The following is a 22,245-nucleotide window of genomic DNA, read 5'->3' as shown; positions in this document are numbered from 1 at the left end:
AGGAAATAGGGACGTCAATCCTACAGCACAAGGAACTGAATTCGGCCAACTGAATGAGGCTGGAAGCAGATTCTTACCCTAGTACACTAGTCAAGAGTCCAGCCTGGCTGACAACTTGATTTCAGTCTGTGAGACCCCAATCTAGTAGCCTGCCTGGCCTTCTGACCTACAAAACTGTAAGATAATAAACAGGTGTGATTTTAAGCTGCCAAACTGTGGTGGTTTGTTAGGCAGCATTTGGAAACTAATACAATCATCCTGTACTAGGAAGTGCTTTATTGCAATGACCAGATCTTGATATTATAGCTTTTTGCTGACTCATTTGAATATTATCATGCAAGTCCTTCTCTGCCTTTCCCTCTTCTGAATTTGTCCTACTGCTTTCCTTTTCACTGTTCATGGACATACTGTCTAGGAAAAAAGTCCACCCAAAATTAGTGTGTGTGTGTGAAAAGACAAGGTACTAAGTTTCTTTGGACAGTATGCAGCCTATAATATCGCCCTTTTACTTAAGAGCAATAAACCCACAAAGATAAAGGGATAAAAATCACTGGTGACCAAAAAAGATCCACGTTCATGCACATAAATTTGTAAATATCAAAAAGGTACAATACAAATAAAATCAGATACTAAAATTGTGTTCAAATTCTCTTAAAAAAACTGTCTCAACTTGAAAAATAATCAAATATATACACTGAGTCAGAAAATTATTTTAATAGTTACAAAACATCTTTTTTTTACAGAATCAGTATAAAATAGCAGTTGATTTCTCCATAATTATCAGAATTATTTATACGTGAGGTCTTGGCTAAGTGGGGCTGAAATCAACAAAAGGTCTTGGACTGTTGGCTCAGAAATCATCCTAGGAAGCCCGCCTTGTTGATGTCTGTCATGCTTAGCACTTATGAGATGACCCGGTCCTTTTTTAAAAAGTATCTTTTTATTCCTTCTTTGGAGGCTTGAAGTGAATTCGGCAGCGTTCATTAAACACCTGAGATATTTAAACAGAAATGAGTCACTGAGTTATCCGTATAAGTCAGGCCTGGAATGAAATTAAATTTGTTGTGGTTCAGGAGGACGTATGTTTTTGTGCCATGTCAACAGTTTTAGGAAACAGAGGAGTTTCCTCACCAGTTCAAACTGACTCTAGGTGCTAAGAGTACAAAAAGCCTTGATATCCATTTATAAAGTAATTTTAATATTTTAACAACTTTAAATTCTTCTTTAAATTATTCAAGAAGAAAATCATCACAAGCTGGCTTATTTAGTAACTAACAGACACTTTAGTTCCATATTCTGGACATATTTTGGACAGTTAGACAAAAATATCTAAAATAAGTTTAAGACTAAGTTTTTTTCCCTCTTTCTTATAACACAAAGTGTATTTAGCTGTCTGTTGTGCTTTTCTAAATGAGTGCCAGATCCTTCTTCCAAGTAGGTATACTTGAAGGGAGACCAGTCTTTTGCTAAATTGTGTAAATTTATATAATGTTTTATTCTATTTCTTTTGCCTCTTAAAAATCTACACAAATTACATATCATAAATGTTAAAAGAATGCTCTAAGACTGCCTGTCAATGTGGGACTGTGTTAAATAAAAATTTTGATACAGCCATTCAATGGCATATAATGCATGCGTAAAAAAGAATAAGGAAGCTCTTTATATTCTAATCTAAAAGATCTCCAAGATCTATTAAGAGGAAAAACTTCCATTTGTGTGACAAAAGGGAAGTGTGAGTGTGTGTGTGTGTGTACACATACATAAAATTAGAAAAAGTACAAATATCTAAAACCATATACCATCCTTTCAGAAGGAAGAGAAAGGAAGTGACTGAAAGAGAGGGATGAGAGGTAGAATTTTTACTGTATATCCTTTAATTTTAAAAAACTTTTATCGTGTCTAATAATTGAAGTGTTCAAACTATTTTTAAATATAAAAACCTAAAAGATTTGTTCTCAGAATTTACCCTTATACTTCATTAACATAAGGAACAAATCTTTTAAAGTTTAAAAAAAAAACCTACATTGGCCTTGGTGGCCTATTATAAAAATAAAAGCAAAATATACATAGGGAGCTTTTAAGGTACCAGTAGTATTCAATTTCTTAAGCTGGATGGTAAATATACGAATGCTGATTTTATTAACATTCTTTAAATTCTACATGTTACATACTCTTTGGCATGTAACTCTCACAATTAAAAGAAAACATGTCGAAGTTATACAGACTCTTTCTGGCCCTTTCATCTTATAGTTCATCTCATGTCAGTTCCCAGCCCTGACAATCCTTGAAGTTCCTAATGCTCAGACCAGAGGACGCTTCAGATTAGTGGCCTTGACACACTGGTTGGTATGACATATACAATGTGGCCGAGCTTCTCCAAATCCTACTCCTAAATGACTTCCGAACAATTTTTGCTGGTCTATTGCACCACAGCTACATTTAATTTTTTTTTTTTATTTACTTTTTTATTTTTTTACTTTTTTTTCTTAAAACAAGTAGGGAACCTACAGAGTGGATGGAGTATACTTTCCACTCCATATAGGCTTCCTATGGAATGGATGGAGTATACTTTCTTTAATATCAAATCTATAAATGCTTCACTCTTCCCATTACACTTTACATACATCAACCTCTGCACTGGATTTTTCAAACCAGTAATTCATTGTACTTCTCCCCCATCCCATGGCAAGAGTAAATATTATCTCTCCAAAGAATTTAAATGGGGCGGCCAGATGGCTCAGTTGGTTAGAGCACGAGCTCTGAACAACAGGGATGCCAGTTCGATTCCCACATGGGCCAGTGAGCTGCGCCCCCCACAACTAGATTGAAGACAATGAGCTGCCGCTGAGCTTATGAAGGGGCGGCCGGATGGCTCAGTTGGTTAAAGCAGCCAGTTAGAGCATGAGCTCTCAACAACAAGGTTGCCAGTTCAATTCCTTCATGGGATGCTGGGCTGTGCTCCCTGCAACTAAGATTGAAAACGGCGACTGGACTTGGAGCTGAGCTGCACCCTCCACAACTAGATTGAAAGACAATGACTTGGAGCTGATGGGCCCTGGAGAAACACACTGTTCCCCAATATTCCGCAATAAAGAAAAATAATAATTCAAAAAAAGAATTTAAATGGACAAATATTGCCAAAACCTTTCAAGTAGGAAACACCTTATCACATTGGTGGAAAGGGCAGAAATAGGAAACCTTGGCAAAGAAGATGGGATAAAGAAATGTGATAAAGCAAAAAAAAAAAAAAAAAAAAAAAATCAATTTGTATTTTGCAATATATTCATGGCTCTGCAAATTGGTACATTTCAGTTTTTGGTTCAGTTAAGCTCTCTCTGGGTTTAAGCCCATTCCATTAGTTATTTTCTAAAGATAAAACAGAATTTTCAGTTAATTCGTTCAGATTTAATAGATTTTTGCCCTCTAGAAATCTTTGACGTTTTAGAGAGGAGTATATAGATTATACCTTTTCAGAAAACTAACATCAGAATTCTTTGATTTTTGATTACAAGTAAAGTCCTGGAGCCTGGTCCCCCATGTAATTCCTAATCAAAATTATGCAGGTGGTAACGAGGAGCATGTGAATGTAGGAGCCATAAAAAGCCATATTATCAGATACCAACCAATACCTCTATGTAGAAAAAAGTTTCATGATCAGATGTTAGAAAACAAGCAACTATGAAGGGTAGCTAATTATATGAAAATTTATGGAAAGTAACTGGGCTTAGAAAGGCTAATTTTAACAAATAACCTCAGTGAAGGTTCTGAGTTAACAAGAGTAAAAACTCTAAATATTAAATATGCCCATAATTAGTATTAGGAAACATACAGAATGTCTCCAACTCTGTTGCCAGGAGAGGTTAGAGAATTCTAGCATCACTATGAAGCTAATGTTTATAAGATGCTCTATTTGGATGCTAACCATACCCTCCGCCCCCAAAAAAGTTAAACCCTCAGCTGCTTGTAAAGGAAGGATCTCCATTCTTCTTTAGAGCCCCAGTGCACTCCTTACTATGCCACCCCACCCCATTTCCCTTTGCTAGTTCAGTTTCCCTCCTAGTTCTTTCTGAAAACCAGTATTATCCTGTACCTTCCAGCTCCTGTCATTGACCACTTCTTCAACGTTCAGCTCTGACTGCATCCATTTCAACTGCAAGAAAGGAAAAACAAATTGAAGTAACAAAAAGTTAAATTAGAGAACTAAAACCAAACTTTACGATGTTTTCCCAACAAAACCAGCCATCCCTCCTGCATTCTTTGTTAACGGTATTACCTAGGCTAGATTTTAGAATTGTCTTTGACACAGCCCATTCTCCCCGTAGCTAATCAATTGTTAAATCTTATAAAGCCCATGGTTCTCAAGCTTGGCTGCATATTATAATCACCCCAAGAGCTTTTAAAAACCTCAAATGCCCAGGCAGTTCACAGAAGAAATAAAAAGGGCCAATAGACGTATTTTTAAAATGCATAATCTTATTCATGTATAAAGAAATGCAAATTAAGCCATAAGATAACAAAAATTTTTTAAATGACGTCTGATAAACCTAGTATTAGAGCATGAGAAAAGATACACTCATACACATTTTCAGTAGGAGTATAATTTGTTAGAACCTCTAAAAAGGGTATTTGGTAAGATTTACCAAAAATGTAAATTCACATGTCCTTCAACTCAGTAATTCCAGTTCTAGTTATTGATCCTATGATACAGATTTGCAAAGATAGCACAGAGGAATATAAAGGAAGGCAAGGAGGTAGAAACCTGATTTGGATTAAGAAAAAAGAATCAGGAAGAAAAACAGAAAGGAAGGAGAATATATAAGGCCCAAGTGATCTTGAAAGTCATGAGTTTTCCACATCTTGACCATAGAGCACCAGAGGTCTGAAGCTACACATGCTGACGTCTTTCTAATGTTCTTTATAACTGTCAATCTAATCATAGTATTAGCCAATTCCATTGTTCGGCCCAGATGGCATGGCCTATCACACTCCGACTCAGTCACCTCTGGTCAGAAAGACTTGAAAGGAAAGAAGCTAACAATTCCAGGAAGAGGGCTTGAAAATATTCAGAAAAAATTAAGAGGAAAAACATAAACGAGAGGCTGAGGCAGCCAAGAGGTTAAAACCAGGATGATTTCCTCAGGCCAAAGTCGAGACCCAGGCCAGGATATTTGGGGACAAAATGCCAGAGTGCTAGACAAGATCTGGGCCACCATGAGTTGGGGACCCAGGCCTAAGAGCCTGACCAACAGGAGTAAGCTCAAGCAGAGGTTTGAGAAACGTGCATGTAACACTAGTAAGACTGGAACTTGGTAGTGATCCCATGGCTCCTTGTAAACTCCCTTCCTAGACTCAGAATTGGTGTCAGAGCGTATGTAGGCGGGTACGCAGGGCTGATACTGTGGAACAAGGAGAAGCATCGCATTTCTGATAACTGGTGCTGTTGTTGAGTAGCAACAGGCCTGAAGAAACCCACCTGCTTACACCATAGCAACCTCAGGTTCAGATTGTAATCAGCTAGATAAACCAGAAATCATTAAAGCATCACTGCTCTGTCAAAGCCTGGACTGACTGCCAAAGTAACAACTTCAAACAATATGCCACCAAGATAGTCTTCATAATTGCTCTCAAATATTTAAAGGGATGTCACGTAGAAGTGGGTTGAGGCCTCTCCTCTAAAGCTCCAGAGGGAACCTTAAGGAGCAGTAATTACACGTTACAGGGAGGCAGGTTTTCATAATATGTAAGAAAACCTTTGAACAATTACAACTGTCCAAAAAAAGAATGCACTGCCATAGAAGATGGAGAATCCCTTGTCCCCTTAAGTAGTGGCTAAATAAAACCCGTGGAAACCACTGGTTGGGGGATGTTGTGAAGATCAATGTAACAAATATGGAGTCCCAGAGACTCAAAAAACAAAGGAACTGCTACTTTGTATCAGCCAACATGCTACCTCTTATACACATTATATCATTTAACCCTCACCAAAAACAAATAAATAAATAAAAAGTTATTAAGTATTAACTCCATTTTACAAATTGGAAATCAGAAGTTTCAGAGCAATTAATTTACAAGGTTACAAAGCCAAGAAGTGGTAGATGAGAATTATTACCTTAGAGCTATCTGCCTTTATAATTTATATTTTTTTCTATTCTTGAACACTGCACATATTACAATTTCAATACTACCAATATAATGCTACCTTTGAGATGGCTGTTTTGGGAGTTCTGGGTCTTAAGCAAGTAAACTTCCTCTCAAAGGCCACTAATAGGTGACAGCAGTCATATAGTTCCAGTATGGAATGTGCTTTTCGAGTTAAGAATTCAGGTGAAGAACAGGAGGCTTTTAGACTGATGTCTCTGTATGTAAAATAAAATATGCTCACTAAAGTAATCAGAATTTGAGTATCAGTCACAACTTAATGTAAAAACACTGACAGACTGCAGAATCAGAAGAGATGGGTTCAAGTCCCAGTTCTACTACTTACTAGTTTGTGACTTTGGGGGTGTCAGTGTCTCTGAGTCTCAGTTTCCTCACACAGAAAGTGAAGAGGTGGAGCTGGAACATATCTTAAGAACTGTCTCTTTCTAATTCCATAATCTTTATAGCAAATTTGAAAATAAAAAACAAAATTCAAGTTTCCTTATTTGCTTAAGAACTATTCATGGTTACCTTCTAGTCTGACACGGTGTCAGGCTAGAAAACGACCTTTCCTTATTCACTAACTGGTTTTTAAAACTCCTTGCACTGGTCATCCTGCTGATTCTTTCTGGGCCCTAAAGGCAGAAGGCAGAACTGAGGGCGGACCAAACTGTGTGACACAATCACTCTCAAACACTCAGTGGTTTTTGAACTTTGCTCTTCACTAATGAGTTACTTTGTTCTTTGTTTGACTTTATTTGCAAATAGGATTTTTCAGTTTCTGATTTAACAGTCCTGCTCTGCAGTTTCACTTGCCAATGCCTTCAAGAGTCTATTAAAATACAAAATCCAAAAATAACTAAATTATAACCAGTGTTACACAAGTTTTCTATAGGCCTTCATAAACACTGAGGGTAAAGTGAGATGGCCATTAGAGACTAAGTTCACTGTCTGAGGAACCCACCACTGCCTGGAGAGGGAGCAGGTGTGGACACAGGGCTGAAGCAGTCATCACGACCAGAGAGCAGTGAAGACAGTGGATGAATCCTGTATCCCGTGAGATATATGGCGTAGTGCGATGACGGGAAAGTGTACCCTCAGCCGTGTGCAGCTACAAGAACAAAGGCCTGAGAGAAACAACAAGGTTCCCTTTTCAAAGCTTGGCTGCATCTACTAAACAGAGGGCAAACTTCACAACTGTTCAGTATAAAAAAACATGATTCCATCTCACACTGTATTTCAGTCACCTGTCATGCAAGGATCAGTAAGTCACATACAGTGCCATCTTAAAATGCAGACATGATTTTGATAGTTGTACAGTGGTCATTTAAGAAAAAGCCTCTGTTCTTAAGAAATAACCAGCCAGAGGGGTACAATGTGCCCAACATGCTCTCAAAACAGTTCAGGAAAAAAAATGTGAATGTATGTGAAGGGAGGAGGGGGGAGACAGGGATAGAGGGAGGGAAAGGGGAGGGAGAAGGGAGGGCAAAGATAATGAATTGTAAAGCAGGTGGAGCAAAATGTAAACAATAGGTGAATATAGGTAAAGGGTACATGGCAGTTCCTTGTACTATTCTTGCAACCTTTCTGTAAGTTTGAAATTATATCAAAATAAAAAGTTACTCCTTAAGTGCCCACCTACCCGAAAGACAGCGATGCATTCCATATAATAAAATATGGTATACATACATTTCCATTATTTTCTTGACATGTCATATTTAAGGGCTATAAAGAAAAATTTCTGCTGCATTAACTATACTCTGAGGTCCATGCCCTATCTACAATATAGCTGACTGGAAAATAAGGCTTCCTCTGACATATCATTCTGTGGACGCTTGCTGTTTTCTTAAAAGCGAAGGCTGCAGGGATGGGAGACGAAGTGGAAACAAAGGAGTGTTCAAAAAGAGCCAAAGACCCACAGCAACTTCTCCATAGAAGGGATATAAATTATATAATGAGGTTCTAGTGTATCTGGTTATATTAAACTGTACTGTTTTTATGGCTAAAGAGGGTTATATCCTGAAGTTAATTACTTGTATTATATTTCTATAGATTTCCATAGATAAAACCAGAGGTAAATATTTTCAAAATGTAAATATATTTCAAAAATGTTTCTTCTCAACTCAAACCTCAAAACATAGATACAGATGTGATTTCCCTAGGTTTTCTGATGTGGTGTTGGTCCGTATTAATCCTTTTATTTGGTTAGTACAAAAGTAATTGCAGCTTAAAAGGTTAAAAACAACTGCAAAAACCTCAATTACTTTTGCACCAACCTATTATCTTTAATGGCAGAATATATAAAGGAATCGAAATCAAATGTGATTACATGCTTCTTTTAGCTAAAGCTGCTACAATGCATATGCTCATGAAATGCACATTAATTTACCAGTTTGCCATTGGATATTTCCAAATGTAAAAGAAATAGAGTCCACTGAAAATGAAGTTTTAATCCCCTGGTCATTTTTTCTTTTTTAAAGTAATGATCATACCTTACTCTAAGTTTTTCATATAAAAAACTGCCTTTATTTTGGAGGCAAAGTTTGGAAAGACTTAGTCTCAGAAATGCAAACCTTATTCAACTTACCTTTGTCTGTTCTTTTCTAAGTTGCTTTAATAACGTTAAATCGTCCAAATTCTTTTCTCTCTCTTCTCGGAGGTGTTTTACTACTGATGAAGTCTGAGCTATACAATTTTTTATGACTCTATCCCTACTGGCATGAGCCTCCATCAACTAAAAGAACAAACGAATGAAAAGAGAGGAGAAAAAAAAAGATCACACCAATTCATCACATTTTAGTGTTTTTTAAAAATCCTTATTTTTAGATTACAGAAATGTAATACTTTCTAAAACGATTTTTAAAAATAAAAACTGGAAGGAAGAGAAGGTTGTGTTCATCTGCTAAATCACCTAAAAACAGGTCAAAGGAAGCAGGTCCGCTGGTGGGAGGAAGGGGGTCAGGGCTGCCTTCAGGGCCCCGTTTCTCTGCCTGCATCCCCTCACCATCAGCGCGGGGCGCGGCATCTCAGTCTCCTTTTCCCTGTGGCCCCTAATACTAAATAATATGTAATCGCCACTTTAATTGATGGCACATAAATAACAGTGCGTCACCTCCAAGTAAAATGTAAGTGTTAACTTGTTCCATGTAATTGTTACATCAGTCCCTCTTCCCTCTGAAGAGAATAATAACCTAACACTATGCTAGTGACAGTTAGAACAGGGATAACCTAAGCACTACATATATACATATGTGTGTGTGTGTGTGTGTACACACACACACACACATATGATTAACTTAACCATTCTATGAGCATAAGGTATTTGAAATATATCTCTTAAATGATCATAATGGGATTCTGTGGTTGGGAACTAGTGGTCTAATTACACCAGGAAGGAAGAAACCTTTGCATTTCTAGAGTACAGTACTAAAAGTGTATTAATTATATGTTGTACCCATGTGAAGAGAAGGAAATTAAACTGCCTAATAGACATCAACCCCACCTATAGTAAATATCTCTAATATGCTAATTTTTCTCACTGTAACATTTAGTATTCATGAGGACAACCTCAAGGCCCATATTTCATTGGCTAATGTGCTGCTTCTTTACTTGTTTACTCCTTCAGGTATAATTACAGGAAATTAAAGGAGCCATTGAGGATAGGGAACTACACTTCCCAGAACAGAATTAGAAGAAAAGAACGATCTGCAGTTAGGAAGCTCTCCCTGTTGCTGTGTAAGACTGGCTAAATAATTAGCATTCCTAGGCTTGTTTCCTCTTTTGTAAAAGTATGGATTATGAGAAAATAATCGCTAATATCCTTCCCATCTCTAAAATTTAGAAGCAACATGACTTAAAACACTTATATATCAGATGGTATTTAATCACATTGGTATTTTGTTTAACTCCCCAGCAACTGGAAACATTAGCACCAACTAAAAGTCTATAAAAATATTCTCATTCTTTTATCTGCATTTTAAAATCAAATTCAAATTTTGTATATTTTCCTTTCAGTCTCTCACCACAAAGTTTCCTTCCTTGTTTGGGCTTTCCTCCATTTTTCCCCTCTTCCCCTTGGCCCCTTTACTGTGGCTACCCTTCTAGCTGCAGACCACCCTCCTACCTTCACCTGCTTACTTCTCCTTCAGATTAGCCTCCCGGGGAACCCACTCCATGTGAACAGAAATTACTGGGTAAATCATCTTTGACTCTGTATTATCAATTACTTTAGTCTGGTATTCATGAACATTCTTCCATAAAATTCAAAATTAAGAGCCATATGCAAGAGGAATATGCACTGCCTTCGGTGCATGTATGTCAAAGAAATGAGGACACTTGATAACTAGCAATAGGTTATGTGACATGAGCCTGCCAGAGAAAAATATAGTACTAAACCAGGCTTAGCTCATTAGTAATTTGGATGCTTGAGGAACTGGTCACATGAGAACTGTTTCTGACATAGGAAGTGTTTATCAAAGGAACTGAGGTAAAATTTATTAAGAAACTTGGTAAGGTACAAGGCAAAGCCTTTGGTTAGAGGAGAAAAATCCTGAATAAGCATATCATCACCATACTTCCTTTGATTTGGGGCAAGCAATTTTGAAATGAAGACACTGGGATGAGGCAGGAGAATGATTCAAAACTAGTCAAAAAGGGGTATATCTAAGAACTTTCCAGTTTTATTTTACCAGTATTTTGAGAACTTCTTTTAGTCTAAAATTTTCACATTGTCTCTTAATCATTATTTTAAAACAATGCCAACAATTTACATAATTATAGTTTTTTTGGTGTTTCTCTTTCTAGAACAAAGATTGATTCTAAATAAACTAAAAATTAAATTCTATTTTCCTAAACATCATTTGTTTTTTTAGAACCCCAACAATGACCCTTGGTTTAATGATCTGTAAAATCAAACAGAATTATGTTTTTGTTATATCATTTTTTTGTTTTGAATCTTCTTCCAGAACTTCTGACAAAACAAAAAAATTCATAGGTTGAAGAGAATATGCTCTAATAAAGGGATCTCACTAAAACTATTTTATTTTTCCTAAGAGCATACTTTTAAGATTTGGAATTTCTACAATGAGCGCTTTCTAACAACTTTGCTGATATCATCTCCTATAAAGAAGCACGACCATTAGAGCGCAAACATTCCTTCATCAGCTATAGATAGAAGGGGCAGGGACTAAAGTAAGGCAGGATGACTTAAATATCTAAGCAGCTTAGATATTTCATAGAATCCCACTTCTTAACTGCGACAATATTTAAGGGAACTCAGTGGTACTTAGCAGAGACACTCTGATGAAGTCCTGATCTGGGCACAACACTACTTGATAGATAAATAATCTTTTGCATTGATGTTCACGTTGCTGGATCCCTCTAGGATACCAACAGGCAGAGGAAAATCCTAACACATACATAATAATAACCAAAGCAGAAAGGTTCCAAATTTAGTAGGCAAGGTTATCCTGGTTCAACAAAGGGATAATAAATAATAATAATAGCAGTTACTAATAACAGAAGCAGCAAGCGTTTATATGTAAAACATTTAGTACAGTAAGTACTTTATATTAACTCATTTATTCCTCTTAAAAACTCTATGAAGGAGGTATTATTAAGACACTATTTTACAAATAAGGAAGCTGAGGCAAAGAGGTTATGTAACATAACATGTTCAAGGTCACCCGTCTAGGAAGTAGCAGAGATGGATTTTGATCTGGAATCTGTGTTGTTAATCACTACAATATAACCTCTAAATTAATTAAAAAAAAGACTGGATACAATTGAATAGATTATAGAGATTATATGGGTAGTGAAGATCACTAAACTGATTATAAATTTTTAGTTCTTTAGACAGAGCTACCCAAAGAAACTAAGTGAACTGTCAAACAAGCTCATAATAAATTAGGACGTGGTTCCATGCTCCACTTCCAATACTGGTTTCTACTCATTAAAGCCCACAAACCTGCAATTCTCAAGGCACAAGAATTAAAATAACACACTTTCCATTCAGTAAAATAACATACTTTCATATAAAAGCAGAACAAATATCAGCAGTTAATTCTTTAAATTTAATTGATATGAATAAGCTTATCCAAAAATGATTTTTTTTTATAACCGAGAAATGGACTTTAGGTTTTAAGTAATACCTTCTTTTCAAGAGAACGAATCCAAATAGTAATATTGCAGTAGAGCCTAAAAAAGCAAATGCCATTTGAATTTCAGCTTCCAAGTTAATGAATAAATGTAAATGAACTAAAAAAAATACTTAGCTACCTCATTATTACCTTCTGCTTTTGGAAATTAGACAGAGAAATAAAGGGAATCTTTAAGAGTCAATGAAAAAAAGCCTCAGGAAAGGACAATTTATCTGTTACTTTCCTTCTCTCCCAACCACCAAACACTTTTATTCCTTTTCCTGATGAGTGAGGGGAAAAAAGAAGACATACTAGAAGGCATGAAGGATTTTAATTCTTCTTACATCAGCTGTCTGGCTTCTTAGGACTGACTCATTCAAAGCCCTCGTTCTAGTTTCACTGTTTTCCTTGACTGTTTTGTTCTCTCCTTCATTCCTTTGTTCATAAAGTTTCCTTAAGTTAAAGGCTGCCCACGAGGGGGCCAAAAAATGACCACTCCCATTCCTTAGAACCATTTCTTCACAGACTTATACATAAAATCACACATTTCTTTAGTTTGTAGAAACTAGATCAAAACTTACACTCTCAGATATAGGCAAGAAAAAACATGAAGATACCATTCTTTTATCCAGTTTAATTATACATATATCACCTGAGTTATTTTGCCTGCAAATAAAGGGATAAAAGAAGCACAAAAGAGAAAAAAAAAAAAGAAGTACAAAAGAAAGACTCAAGAGATACACTTACAGACTCATAAAGTTGTTTACAGGTTTGGCTGGCATCAATTTTCCCTGCAAAGGAAGCTGTTGGAACCGTAGTGTTTAATTCATGTACTATTCTGTCATCAATCGTCCTCATCACCTTGAGTAATTCCTATATATATTTAAAATAAAAGAATAATAACCAGAATGAAAAGTTAAGTGATAAAAAAAGAAACATTTAAACCAAAACATTAAGCTCTTGGGTATTTCACAACTCTGTAAGTTAGGAGTGGGGAAACCATGCCAAATATAGTGCAACCAAAGAAAAATCTTTATTACAAGAATTATGTAATAGTAATTCTAACAATGGATACCAGCTCTGTTTCCTTTGCTGAGACATGAACATCTTTTTTTTGTAATTTTATATATATATATATATACATACATACATATATATATACACACACATATATACATACATACACATATATATACATATATATACACACACATATACATATATATGTATATATGTATACATATTTCATGTGTATACACAGATAGTTTTCTCTCTTGGATCAAATGTGATCATCTTAATGGCCAACTATGTTGAATGTTACTAAGAAGTTAAGAAAGATATACACAGAAATTAACTTTTAGACTCGGCAGGATGGCAATCACAGGCGACCTGGACAAGAGTCATCTAAGTATAGTGTTTAATGGACTGAAAAGTTAATATGGCTTAATTACAGATAACAGACAAAAAATGGTGTAATATAAGGCCCAAACATTATAGGTCACATTATAGGATTTTAGCCTTTTTCCTGGGAGCAGTGGAGAAGTGTTTAAGTACAGTGGGGCTACATGATCAGGTTTGTGTCCTGAAATGATTGTTTAGGTTAAAGTATTAAAGAGTAGAAAATGGGTAGTAGAGCACAAGAGTAGATACAGTTTTGAGTTTGATCAGTAGCTCCATAGTCAAATTCCTCTCCAATAAAACAATTTGGACAAACTGTTAAGTTCCTTATACAGCAATGGGAATTCACCTGCATTTACTAGGTGAATCAATTTCAGTGTTACCAGTGGAACTTATAAATGTGGATTATCAAATATATCAATTCTTCTCTGTGTGCTAGAGAATTATCAATAAATGATCTAGAGCTTGGCTTTTGTGTAGCCACATGAAGTTCTTTTAATTAAAATTAAAATTTAGTTCCTCAGTTGCACCAGCCACATTTCTAGTGCTCAAGAGCCACACGTGGCCAGTGGCTACCCTATTGGACAGCACAGATTTCCACCATCCCAGAAAGTTCTATTGAGCAGTGCTGAATTCAAGAAAATATGAGTCTCTAAACTAGGAATTCACTTGTCCAGGGATTGTCAAGAACTATAAGCTATTCTTAAATGTCACAGAAAAGGTACTAGAAAAGCTCAAGATAAGGAAAGAAGAGGATAAGATGCAGGAAGGAGTTTCTTTTAAAATTGGAAAGCGAGCAGGAAAAGAACTATAAACCCCCTCACTAAGTACACATTTCTTTACAATGGAAAAAGCGCCAGAGCTCTTAAGGCAACTCCAACAGGTCTAGAAAAGAGCCTGGCTGGTCCTCACAGACTGACAGCATTTGGAAGATTAATTTAAATGCAGGCGCAAAAGAGCTGCTGTTAAATAGTGTCTCATTCATAAGGAATTACTATCGGCCTGATCCCTAGCCCCAAAGGCATAACCTGTCTCTCACAAATTCACCAAGAAAATATATAGAAGATGCCCCTGAGCAGATCATACACAACAAATGGCAACATAAGTCTACAGAGATAACAGAAGACACACGCTTCAGTAGCTCACTGAAGGCTACATCTCTGTGTAGGACCCGGAACGCTAATCATCTTCTAAATGTCACAGCACAGCAAAAGAGAACTCTGCAAATTTTGTCGTGCTTCCAGCTTCTCCTACCTTGCATCTTCCTCAAAACAAGAGATTCTGACATATCATGAATATCTCATTTTAGGCTGACCTTTTACAATTATTTAGGTACTTATCCTGGAATTGCATTTTGTCTTACCTATAATTGTGGGGTGAAAATCTCATCCTCTTGGAAGGCAATTTCAGTACTGAGGCAGTGCTCACATTTAGTAGTAGGGAGCAGTAGAGAAAAATTTTTATTGCCCCTACAATTATATTATAGTCTATTCCTAAGGTTAATCCTCAGGTAAATTCCTTTTACTATTTTGGGCAGTTTTTAGGGTAGATGGGGGGAGTGGGCTGGGAAAAGGTCTATCACAGGACAGTAAAATACAAATGTACTCCAAAAACTAACCTGGAATTTAACCTTTCCTCTCCTCACCCTCTGCCTGAAGATACCCAGTAGATCCCATGATGCTCTTTTTAGACAGACCTGGTTCCTCAAACCTAGTTTTTGTAGCAGTGCTTACACTGTGTTCCCCACAAGCCAGAGACACAGATTTGCCTGCAACTGCAAGAGTCTTCTGACACCCAGTACCCTCAAGCACAAGGACAGAGAGCAGCTGGGCATCTTGCAAAAGGAACCATCTCTGATGCTAGAAAATAGTTTATTTAGTCTGTACCTAATTACCATATACCTCAAAATCAACTGTGTATAAATGAATAAATATTCCTAACAGAAATACCAAGACTTAAACATTCTGGGAAGGAATACTTAGTTGATTTTGTTCAGGTGATATATGAAATGGATCTCAGACAGGGTCAGGAAGAAGGGATTTCAGGGTAGCCACAAGTAATAAAAAAACATGGAAATAACAAAGAACATAATGTGTTCAGAGAACAGTAGGCCTACATGGTGGGACAACAAAGATCAAAAGTACGTTGGAGGAGGGGGAGAGAAACACGCATGAATAAGAGCAGTGGTTAAGAGATATAACTAGCGAGGCACTTTGGGATTGTACGACATGTTAAGTAGTTTAGATCTAGTCATGTAAGCATACAATTAGATGCATGGTTCAGATTCTAAAATTTAGAAGCTTAGCAGTACAAAGCCACAATGTTATGGAGATTGGACTGAAGGGGCAGGGGTATATATTAGAAAAAGGAATGACTGAAAATAAGGAGACCTATCACTAAGCTAGTTGCAAAAATGACAGAGCCTGAACAAAGACGGTGGTAGAAGTGATGAATCCTTCCTAAAGCCCCTATTTGATCATCTCATCCTCTCTGCTCAAAAATGACTCCCGGGACGGCCTAGTGGCTCAGGCGGTTAGAGCTCCGTGCTCCTAACTCCAAAGGCTGCCAGTTCGATTCCCACATGGGCTAGTGGGCTCTCAACCACAAGGTTGCCAGTTCAATTCCTCGAGTCCCGCAAGGGACGGTGGGCTCCGCTCCCTGCATCTAAGATTGAACACAGCACCTTGAGCTGAGCTGCCTCCCGGATGGCTCAGTTGGTTGGAGCGCATCCTCTCAACCACAAGGTTGCCGGTTCGACTCCCTCAAGGGATGGTGGGCTGTGCCCCCTGCAACTAGCAACGGCAACTGGACCTGGAGCTGAGCAGTGCCCTCTACAACTAAGACTGAAAGGACAACAACTTGAAGCTGAACGGCACCCTCCACAACTAAGATTGAAAGGACAACTTGACTTGGAAAAAAGGCCTGGAAGTGCACACTGTTCCCCAGTAAAGTCCTGTTCCCCTTCCCCCGGCAAAAAAAAAAATGACTCCCTAACCTCACACTTGGCATCCAAGGCCTCCACAATCTGGTTCCAATCTTTTATGTAATCTCAGTGTGCCCCTGAGCAAACCCTGAATTCCAGCAATACTGATTAGCTATTTCCGCCAAATACATAAAAGTTTCTGCCTTATGTACTATTTTTTCTACTTACAAATACTCTTGATCTTGTCCACCTAAGGCCCATCTCAATTACCATTTCTTGATTTATTTCTCTGAACTGTTATAGTATTTTATTCATATATATTCTCAATATTTTCTATATGTTTTATGTCTCTACTTACATTAAGTTCCTTGTTTGATATCCAGTCCACTGGGTCTTCCCAAGTGCCTGGAACCTAGCAGTATCTGTTATGGACTGCACTGTGTCCTTGTAAAATGCCTGTGTGTCTGTATTTGGAAATAGGGCCTCTAGGGAGATAATTAAGGTTAAATGAGGTCGATGGACAGGGTCCTAATCCCACAGGACTGGTGTCCTTGTAAGAGGAAGAGACACCAGAGATCTCTCTCCACATGCATAAAGCAGCCATGTGGGGACACCGTGAGAAGGCAGCAATCTGTAAACCAGGAAGAGAGGCTCACCAGAAACCAACCCTGACAGGACCTTGATCTTGGACTTCTAGCTTCCAGAACCGTGAAAAAATAAATTTCTGTTGTTTAAGCCACCCAGCTGTGGTATTGTTACGGCAGCCCCACCAGACTAATACAATATCCAATAAATTCTTGCTGAATGTTAAAATGTTCAATTTTAAACATTATTGTCTGTGTTTTATTTCATTTTGGAAATAGGGTATTTTCCAGGCATGCTAAGTATGACTTTTATAATAGAAAAATAAGTGTAAAAATTTAAAACACTTTAAAAACTATTAAATTTTGGGCCGGCCCGGTGGCTCAGGGGGTTAGAGCTCCGTGCTCCTAACTCCGAAGGCTGCTGGTTTGATTCCCACATGGGCCAGTGGGCTCTCAACCACAAGGTTGCCAGTTCAATCCCTCAAGTCCCACAAGGGATGGTGGGCTCTGCCCCCTGCAACTAAGATTGAACACGGCACCTTGAGCTGAGCTGCCGCTGAGCTCCTGGATGGCTCAGTTGGTTGGAGCGTGTCCTCTCAACCACAAGGTTGCCGGTTCGACTCCCGCAAGGGATGGTGGGCTTTGCCCCCTGCAACTAGCAACGGCAACTGGACCTGGAGCTGAGCTGCACCCTCCACAATTAAGACTGAAAAGAACAATAACTTGAAACTGAACAGAACCCTCCACAACTAAGATTGAAAGGACAACAACTTGACTTGGAGAAAAGTCCTGGAAGTGCACACTGTTCCCCAATAAAGTCCTGTTCCTCTTCCCCAATAAAATCTTAAAAAAAAAAAAAAAATTTGAATTTTAAAACATGCACCTGCGTAGAAAAAAATCAGAACACTAGTTGCCAGAGGGGAGGAGTAAGGATGGGGCAGGGACCAACTGGGAAGGGGCATGAGGAGACTTTCAGAGATGATATTATTCTCTCTGTTGATAGAGGTTTGCACTACAGGTATACGTAAATATCAAAACTCATTGAACCGTACACTTAAGATTTGTGTATTTCACTAATGCAAATTTTACAGAAACAAACAAATATTTGACTCTAGTTAATGATATACATGTTGAAAGACATGTTTAGGAATGAAGTATATTGATGTTTGCAACCTACTTTGACATGCCATCAAAAAAAATTAAAAGGTAGACTGTGGATGGAGATGATATGTGATAGAGTAAATACAGCAAATCACTAATTATAGAATCTAGATGGTGGGTACATGAGTGTTCATACAATTTTTCAACTTTTCTGTAGCGTTTGAATATTTTCATAATGAAATTCTGAAATACGTCTAACCTTTATAATAAAAAAATATATGACTTCTTGTTTCTCTTCCACAGTATTCAGTGAAGTGCTTTTCACATTTAGGGTACTTACACAGAAAATATAATGGTTTCATAGCTTAAAAAAATTTAAGCTTTGCTTAATAATTTTTGAGTATGCCAGTTAACCATGTTTTACAATTTTACCAAATTCATCTAAATCTAAATGTTATACTAAAATCTTAGTTTTACAGCAACATCTCTTATATTCTTATGTGCCTCTGAGGCAAGAGAGACAAATGTTATTCTCATTTACAAGGTGAAATGATGTGCCAAAGCCAGCTCTGGAAAACCAGATCTTCTGACTTTTAACCCAGAATACTCTCCATTATAAATGAAGTTCTATTTGGAAAAGTCCTAGAGAAAGAATCTAAAAAACTTCCCTCACGTGTCACTAATGAGACTTATTTTATGATCTTTGTATTTATGTTATCTTTGTGAACGGTTCTGCAAGACGGCTTAGCTTTTGCCCACTTATTTTATCTGACCTTCCAAAAGAAAAATCAGTGTTCTTTAAGTACTGCTGGATGTTTTAACAGGAAAAAGAGATCCTTAAAATTCGGCTTTAGAGATTCAAATTATAGAAATGGAAACAGTTTTACGTGTTACTTAACATAACCTTATTTCACAGATTCAAAAGTTAATTCCCAAAGGGGTTAAGCGATTAGCTCAAGGTCCCAAAGCTGTTAATGGCAGCAGTACTAGATCCAGAAAATCTAACTCCCTCTTTTTATGATAAACCTTAAAGCCATCATTGTTCAATTATCTGAGTTTATTAACTCAAATTAAATCATAGTACTAATGTGGCAAGACCAAGGCCACGAAGCGGCCAGGTAACCTTAAATATTCCATATACTTTAGAATTCAACAGTCTTTTTATCCTATTTAAGATTATTATTTGTATTTGTTGGGCACTTTGATCACAATTGAAGTCAGGTGGTGTGCTGAGCTAGTCTGAGAAGTAGCTTAAGTGGTGAGGAGGGTGCAAATAATGACCCCACATAAACTTCTTTGGCCAAATGACGTTTGTCAAAGAATTTAGTCTGTTGAGGTTACCTTCAAGAATACCACTCCCTACAAAGGCTCAAGGCACAAAGCTTACTATAGATAGGTCAATGACACGTGAAATGATTTTTCAGTCTCATTAGTTAAAAATACATTTGTAAGGTCATGATTTTTTTAATTCAACTCTATCTAGACAGCAACACATTGATGCTTACAATGGAACATACAACTTTCACAGCAACTTGGTCAAAATCCAGACCCTGTTCTTTAATTCATGGGTTAACATTTAACCCTAGACTTCTGGTGTTTGAATATATAAAAGATACCAGCCTTTTTCTTAAATGTTACATTTTCTCTAATGGTTACTAAGGCAGCAGCGCGGGCGCTGGTACTAGAATTAATCTCCCCTCCAAGACTCCAAACGTCTGCCCCATCAAAATAGTAAAACTTGTACAGGGTTATTTTGTTTTATCAAGCAAATAAGCTCTCCTTCACTTTTTTCTCTCCACAAATGCTCAAGTTAAAATAGGAGAGGAATGGCAAGGGCTAGGAACTGAGTTCGGGGGATAGCTAAAGAATTGTTAACAATCCCCACCAACCGGGCCGAGTTCGTCTTCACTACCGCGCAACCACCCGGAGTTTCCCTTGCGGTTACTCAAGGCCTGGGCGGCACAGAGAGAACCATGACCCCCACGGAGCAGCCTGGCTCCCTAAGGCCAACCCCGCGCCCCCCATGACCTCCAGTGGCTGGAAAAAGAAGCCTTGCACTGCCCGTTTCTTCTACAACTGGTCCGCACTCCCTCCTAGGCTAGAGGGGGGAACAGGGTCCAGGGACAAAAGGAAGAACACGCCTGCCCCATGAGAAAAACCCCATCACCTGGAACTCAGCGAACTCCTCACAGTTCACACCGCCACTGGGCGCCGCCATATTGGACAAACGCGAGGGCCCCGTCGCGAGCCAATCACGGTGAAGCAAAGGCGTCCGCGGCGCCGCCTGACAAAAGATATTTCTAGGGACTTATCCGCGAGACAACTGAGAACTGGGATTGTCTTTTCGGTGGTCCTCGTTCACTTTGAAACTTGTATCCCTGCTGTCTTCTTTTCCCATCCTTACGCCTTTCACATGTCTTCCTGGAACCGACCCATATGCATGGATCGAAGAATGTCAGAATTTGAATGGATCATTTTACACTAATCCCATCTTCTTATAGAAAGAATTTCCTCTTTGTACCAACTAGGTCGTACGAGGAGGAAACCTAGAGGAGAAGTGGTTTTCCTTAACCCTCCCACTCCATTATCTACCTCTCGGCTCTTGAGCAGAGGGGCCTTTGCTCCTTAAGAATTTGGGACCACTAAGAAATAGCAAGAAAATACGTTTCTGGCAGTGTGGGTGGATAAGGATTGAATAAAGTGTTTAGGTGTGGAAATAATGTTTGGTGTTACAAAACTAGGTAAATAGAAAACAATAGGAAATATACATGCTAACTTCTCAGCCTGAGAGATACTCCCAAAGCCCACAGGGATTGGGGCACTAGGCCCCAGTTATGCGTTTCTGATAAAGGCATGTATTCATTGAAAACACTGGAAGAACAGTGTACTGAAATACTGATTTAACTACTATATCTAGGCCGTGTGATTTCGGGAGTCTGCAGTTCATAAAGTTTACAACGACCATATTACTTTCCTTCTATTTTAAACGGGTACCTTCGTAGACGCAAATAATTATATTCCAACGGCCCATTTATAACCAGACTCCAAAACGGCACTTTTAAGGACGTATCCAGAACGCTGCGCCGGACAGGACCGGGCAGGACCGGGCAGGACCGCACCGCCCGCATATTCTGCACGAGACGCACGTCCCACACGCCCCGCGCCCAGTGCGTCACGCACGACCCGCTCGCTCCGCCCTCACGCCCCGCCCGCCCCGCCCGCCAGCGCCAGTCGTGTCCTTCCTCCTGCGGCACTTAGTGACTTTGAGTGTACCTACGCCACCGCCGCCCCCGCGGCGCTGTACTGGTCAGTGGAGTAGGCGGCCATGGGAAGCCTCCGCGGCCTGCGCCTGGCGACGGGTGAGACGCGGGCCGTGCTGGTTTGGGCGGAGGGGGGCGGGGGGTGGGGGAAGCCAGCTCGGCCACTAGGGTTCGAGGAATCCTGCAGCCTCTGCAGGCCTGGTAGTTGCTTGGCATCACGCACTCCGCTCAAGTTGCTCGGAATCCTACCCGCTTGGTAGCAGTAATGGGAGTGAGCAAGGGCTGAACGAGCAACTGCTAAGCAAACAGTGGGGGCTGGCCCGGAGTGACCCTCACACCTGGCTCTCCATCCACCCCGCTCCCACCAATTTTTGACCTCTTGTTCCTCCATTCCTGCCCCCTCCTCCATCACTAGCCTTCTCGGAGCTCAGTTCTTAAGGTAACTGCCTTCCCTAGAACTCCCCCCCTCATTGCCCGATTTAGTCAGCTTTCCACCCTCACCTCTCCCCTCCGTTACTCCACTTGAGTCGTGAGTCTCCCCTCGCCCCCATCTCAAGGGTTTATCCCAGCTTTCAGCGGAAAACCTATATAGTCTGGAGTTTCTGCCCGTTTAGTGTCTGATTAGGCAAGGGTATTAAGGTCTCACAGAATAATAATAATTGTTTTCTTAAAATGGGGGATATATTTCTTTTAAGTAATTCTAC

General features: G+C 38.7%; 2 protein-coding genes across 5 annotated transcripts in view; one reads left to right on the top strand and one right to left on the bottom strand.

Annotated features, from left to right (window-relative positions):
* Nucleotides 1-694: 694 nt before the first annotated feature.
* On the bottom strand, nucleotides 695-21,374 carry MIX23 (mitochondrial matrix import factor 23). 3 transcript variants are annotated; one of them, XM_019714033.2, is made up of 6 exons: nucleotides 21,276-21,294; nucleotides 20,449-20,565; nucleotides 13,023-13,148; nucleotides 8,726-8,872; nucleotides 4,091-4,150; nucleotides 695-991 (listed from the first exon to the last, which is right to left on the bottom strand). In XM_019714033.2, exons 2-6 carry the CDS (start codon nucleotides 20,497-20,499, stop codon nucleotides 941-943), a joined length of 435 nt encoding a protein of 144 aa, XP_019569592.1. In that variant the 5' UTR covers nucleotides 20,500-20,565; nucleotides 21,276-21,294; the 3' UTR covers nucleotides 695-940. The 3 variants fall into 3 exon arrangements, with proteins under 3 accessions (XP_019569592.1, XP_074187123.1, XP_074187117.1); XM_074331022.1 differs by lacking the exon at nucleotides 20,449-20,565 and having other exon boundaries at nucleotides 21,276-21,374; XM_074331016.1 differs by lacking the exons at nucleotides 20,449-20,565; nucleotides 21,276-21,294 and adding an exon at nucleotides 16,955-17,335.
* Nucleotides 21,375-21,480: 106 nt separating this feature from the next.
* The window catches only part of FAM162A (family with sequence similarity 162 member A), a 159,380-nt gene continuing 158,615 nt past the window's right edge, over nucleotides 21,481-22,245 (top strand). For both annotated transcript variants that reach the window (XR_012495941.1, XM_019714020.2), the window contains exon 1: nucleotides 21,481-21,640. Coding sequence is in view for 1 of the 2 variants with exons in the window: in XM_019714020.2 (XP_019569579.2) it covers nucleotides 21,607-21,640 (34 nt within the window). In the remaining variant the exon portion in view is untranslated. The remainder of the gene's footprint in view (nucleotides 21,641-22,245) is intronic.

This window comes from Rhinolophus sinicus, linkage group LG01 (assembly GCF_036562045.2).
Source record: "Rhinolophus sinicus isolate RSC01 linkage group LG01, ASM3656204v1, whole genome shotgun sequence".
Classification (NCBI taxonomy): Eukaryota; Metazoa; Chordata; class Mammalia; order Chiroptera; family Rhinolophidae; genus Rhinolophus; species Rhinolophus sinicus.
Note: the sequence above shows the minus strand (reverse complement) of the source record. Positions and strands in the feature narration are given on the sequence as shown.

Coding starts and splice junctions, on each gene's coding strand:
- MIX23 (XM_019714033.2), bottom strand. CDS start 20,499: ATGGCGGCGCCCAGTGGCGGTGTGAACTGTGAGGAGTTCGCTGAGTTC. Junction 13,149..20,448: donor AGGAGTTCGCTGAGTTCCAG/GTGATGGGGTTT, acceptor AAATATATATAG/GAATTACTCAAGGTGATGAG. Junction 992..4,090: donor TCAATGACAGGAGCTGGAAG/GTACAGGATAAT, acceptor TAAATATCTCAG/GTGTTTAATGAACGCTGCCG.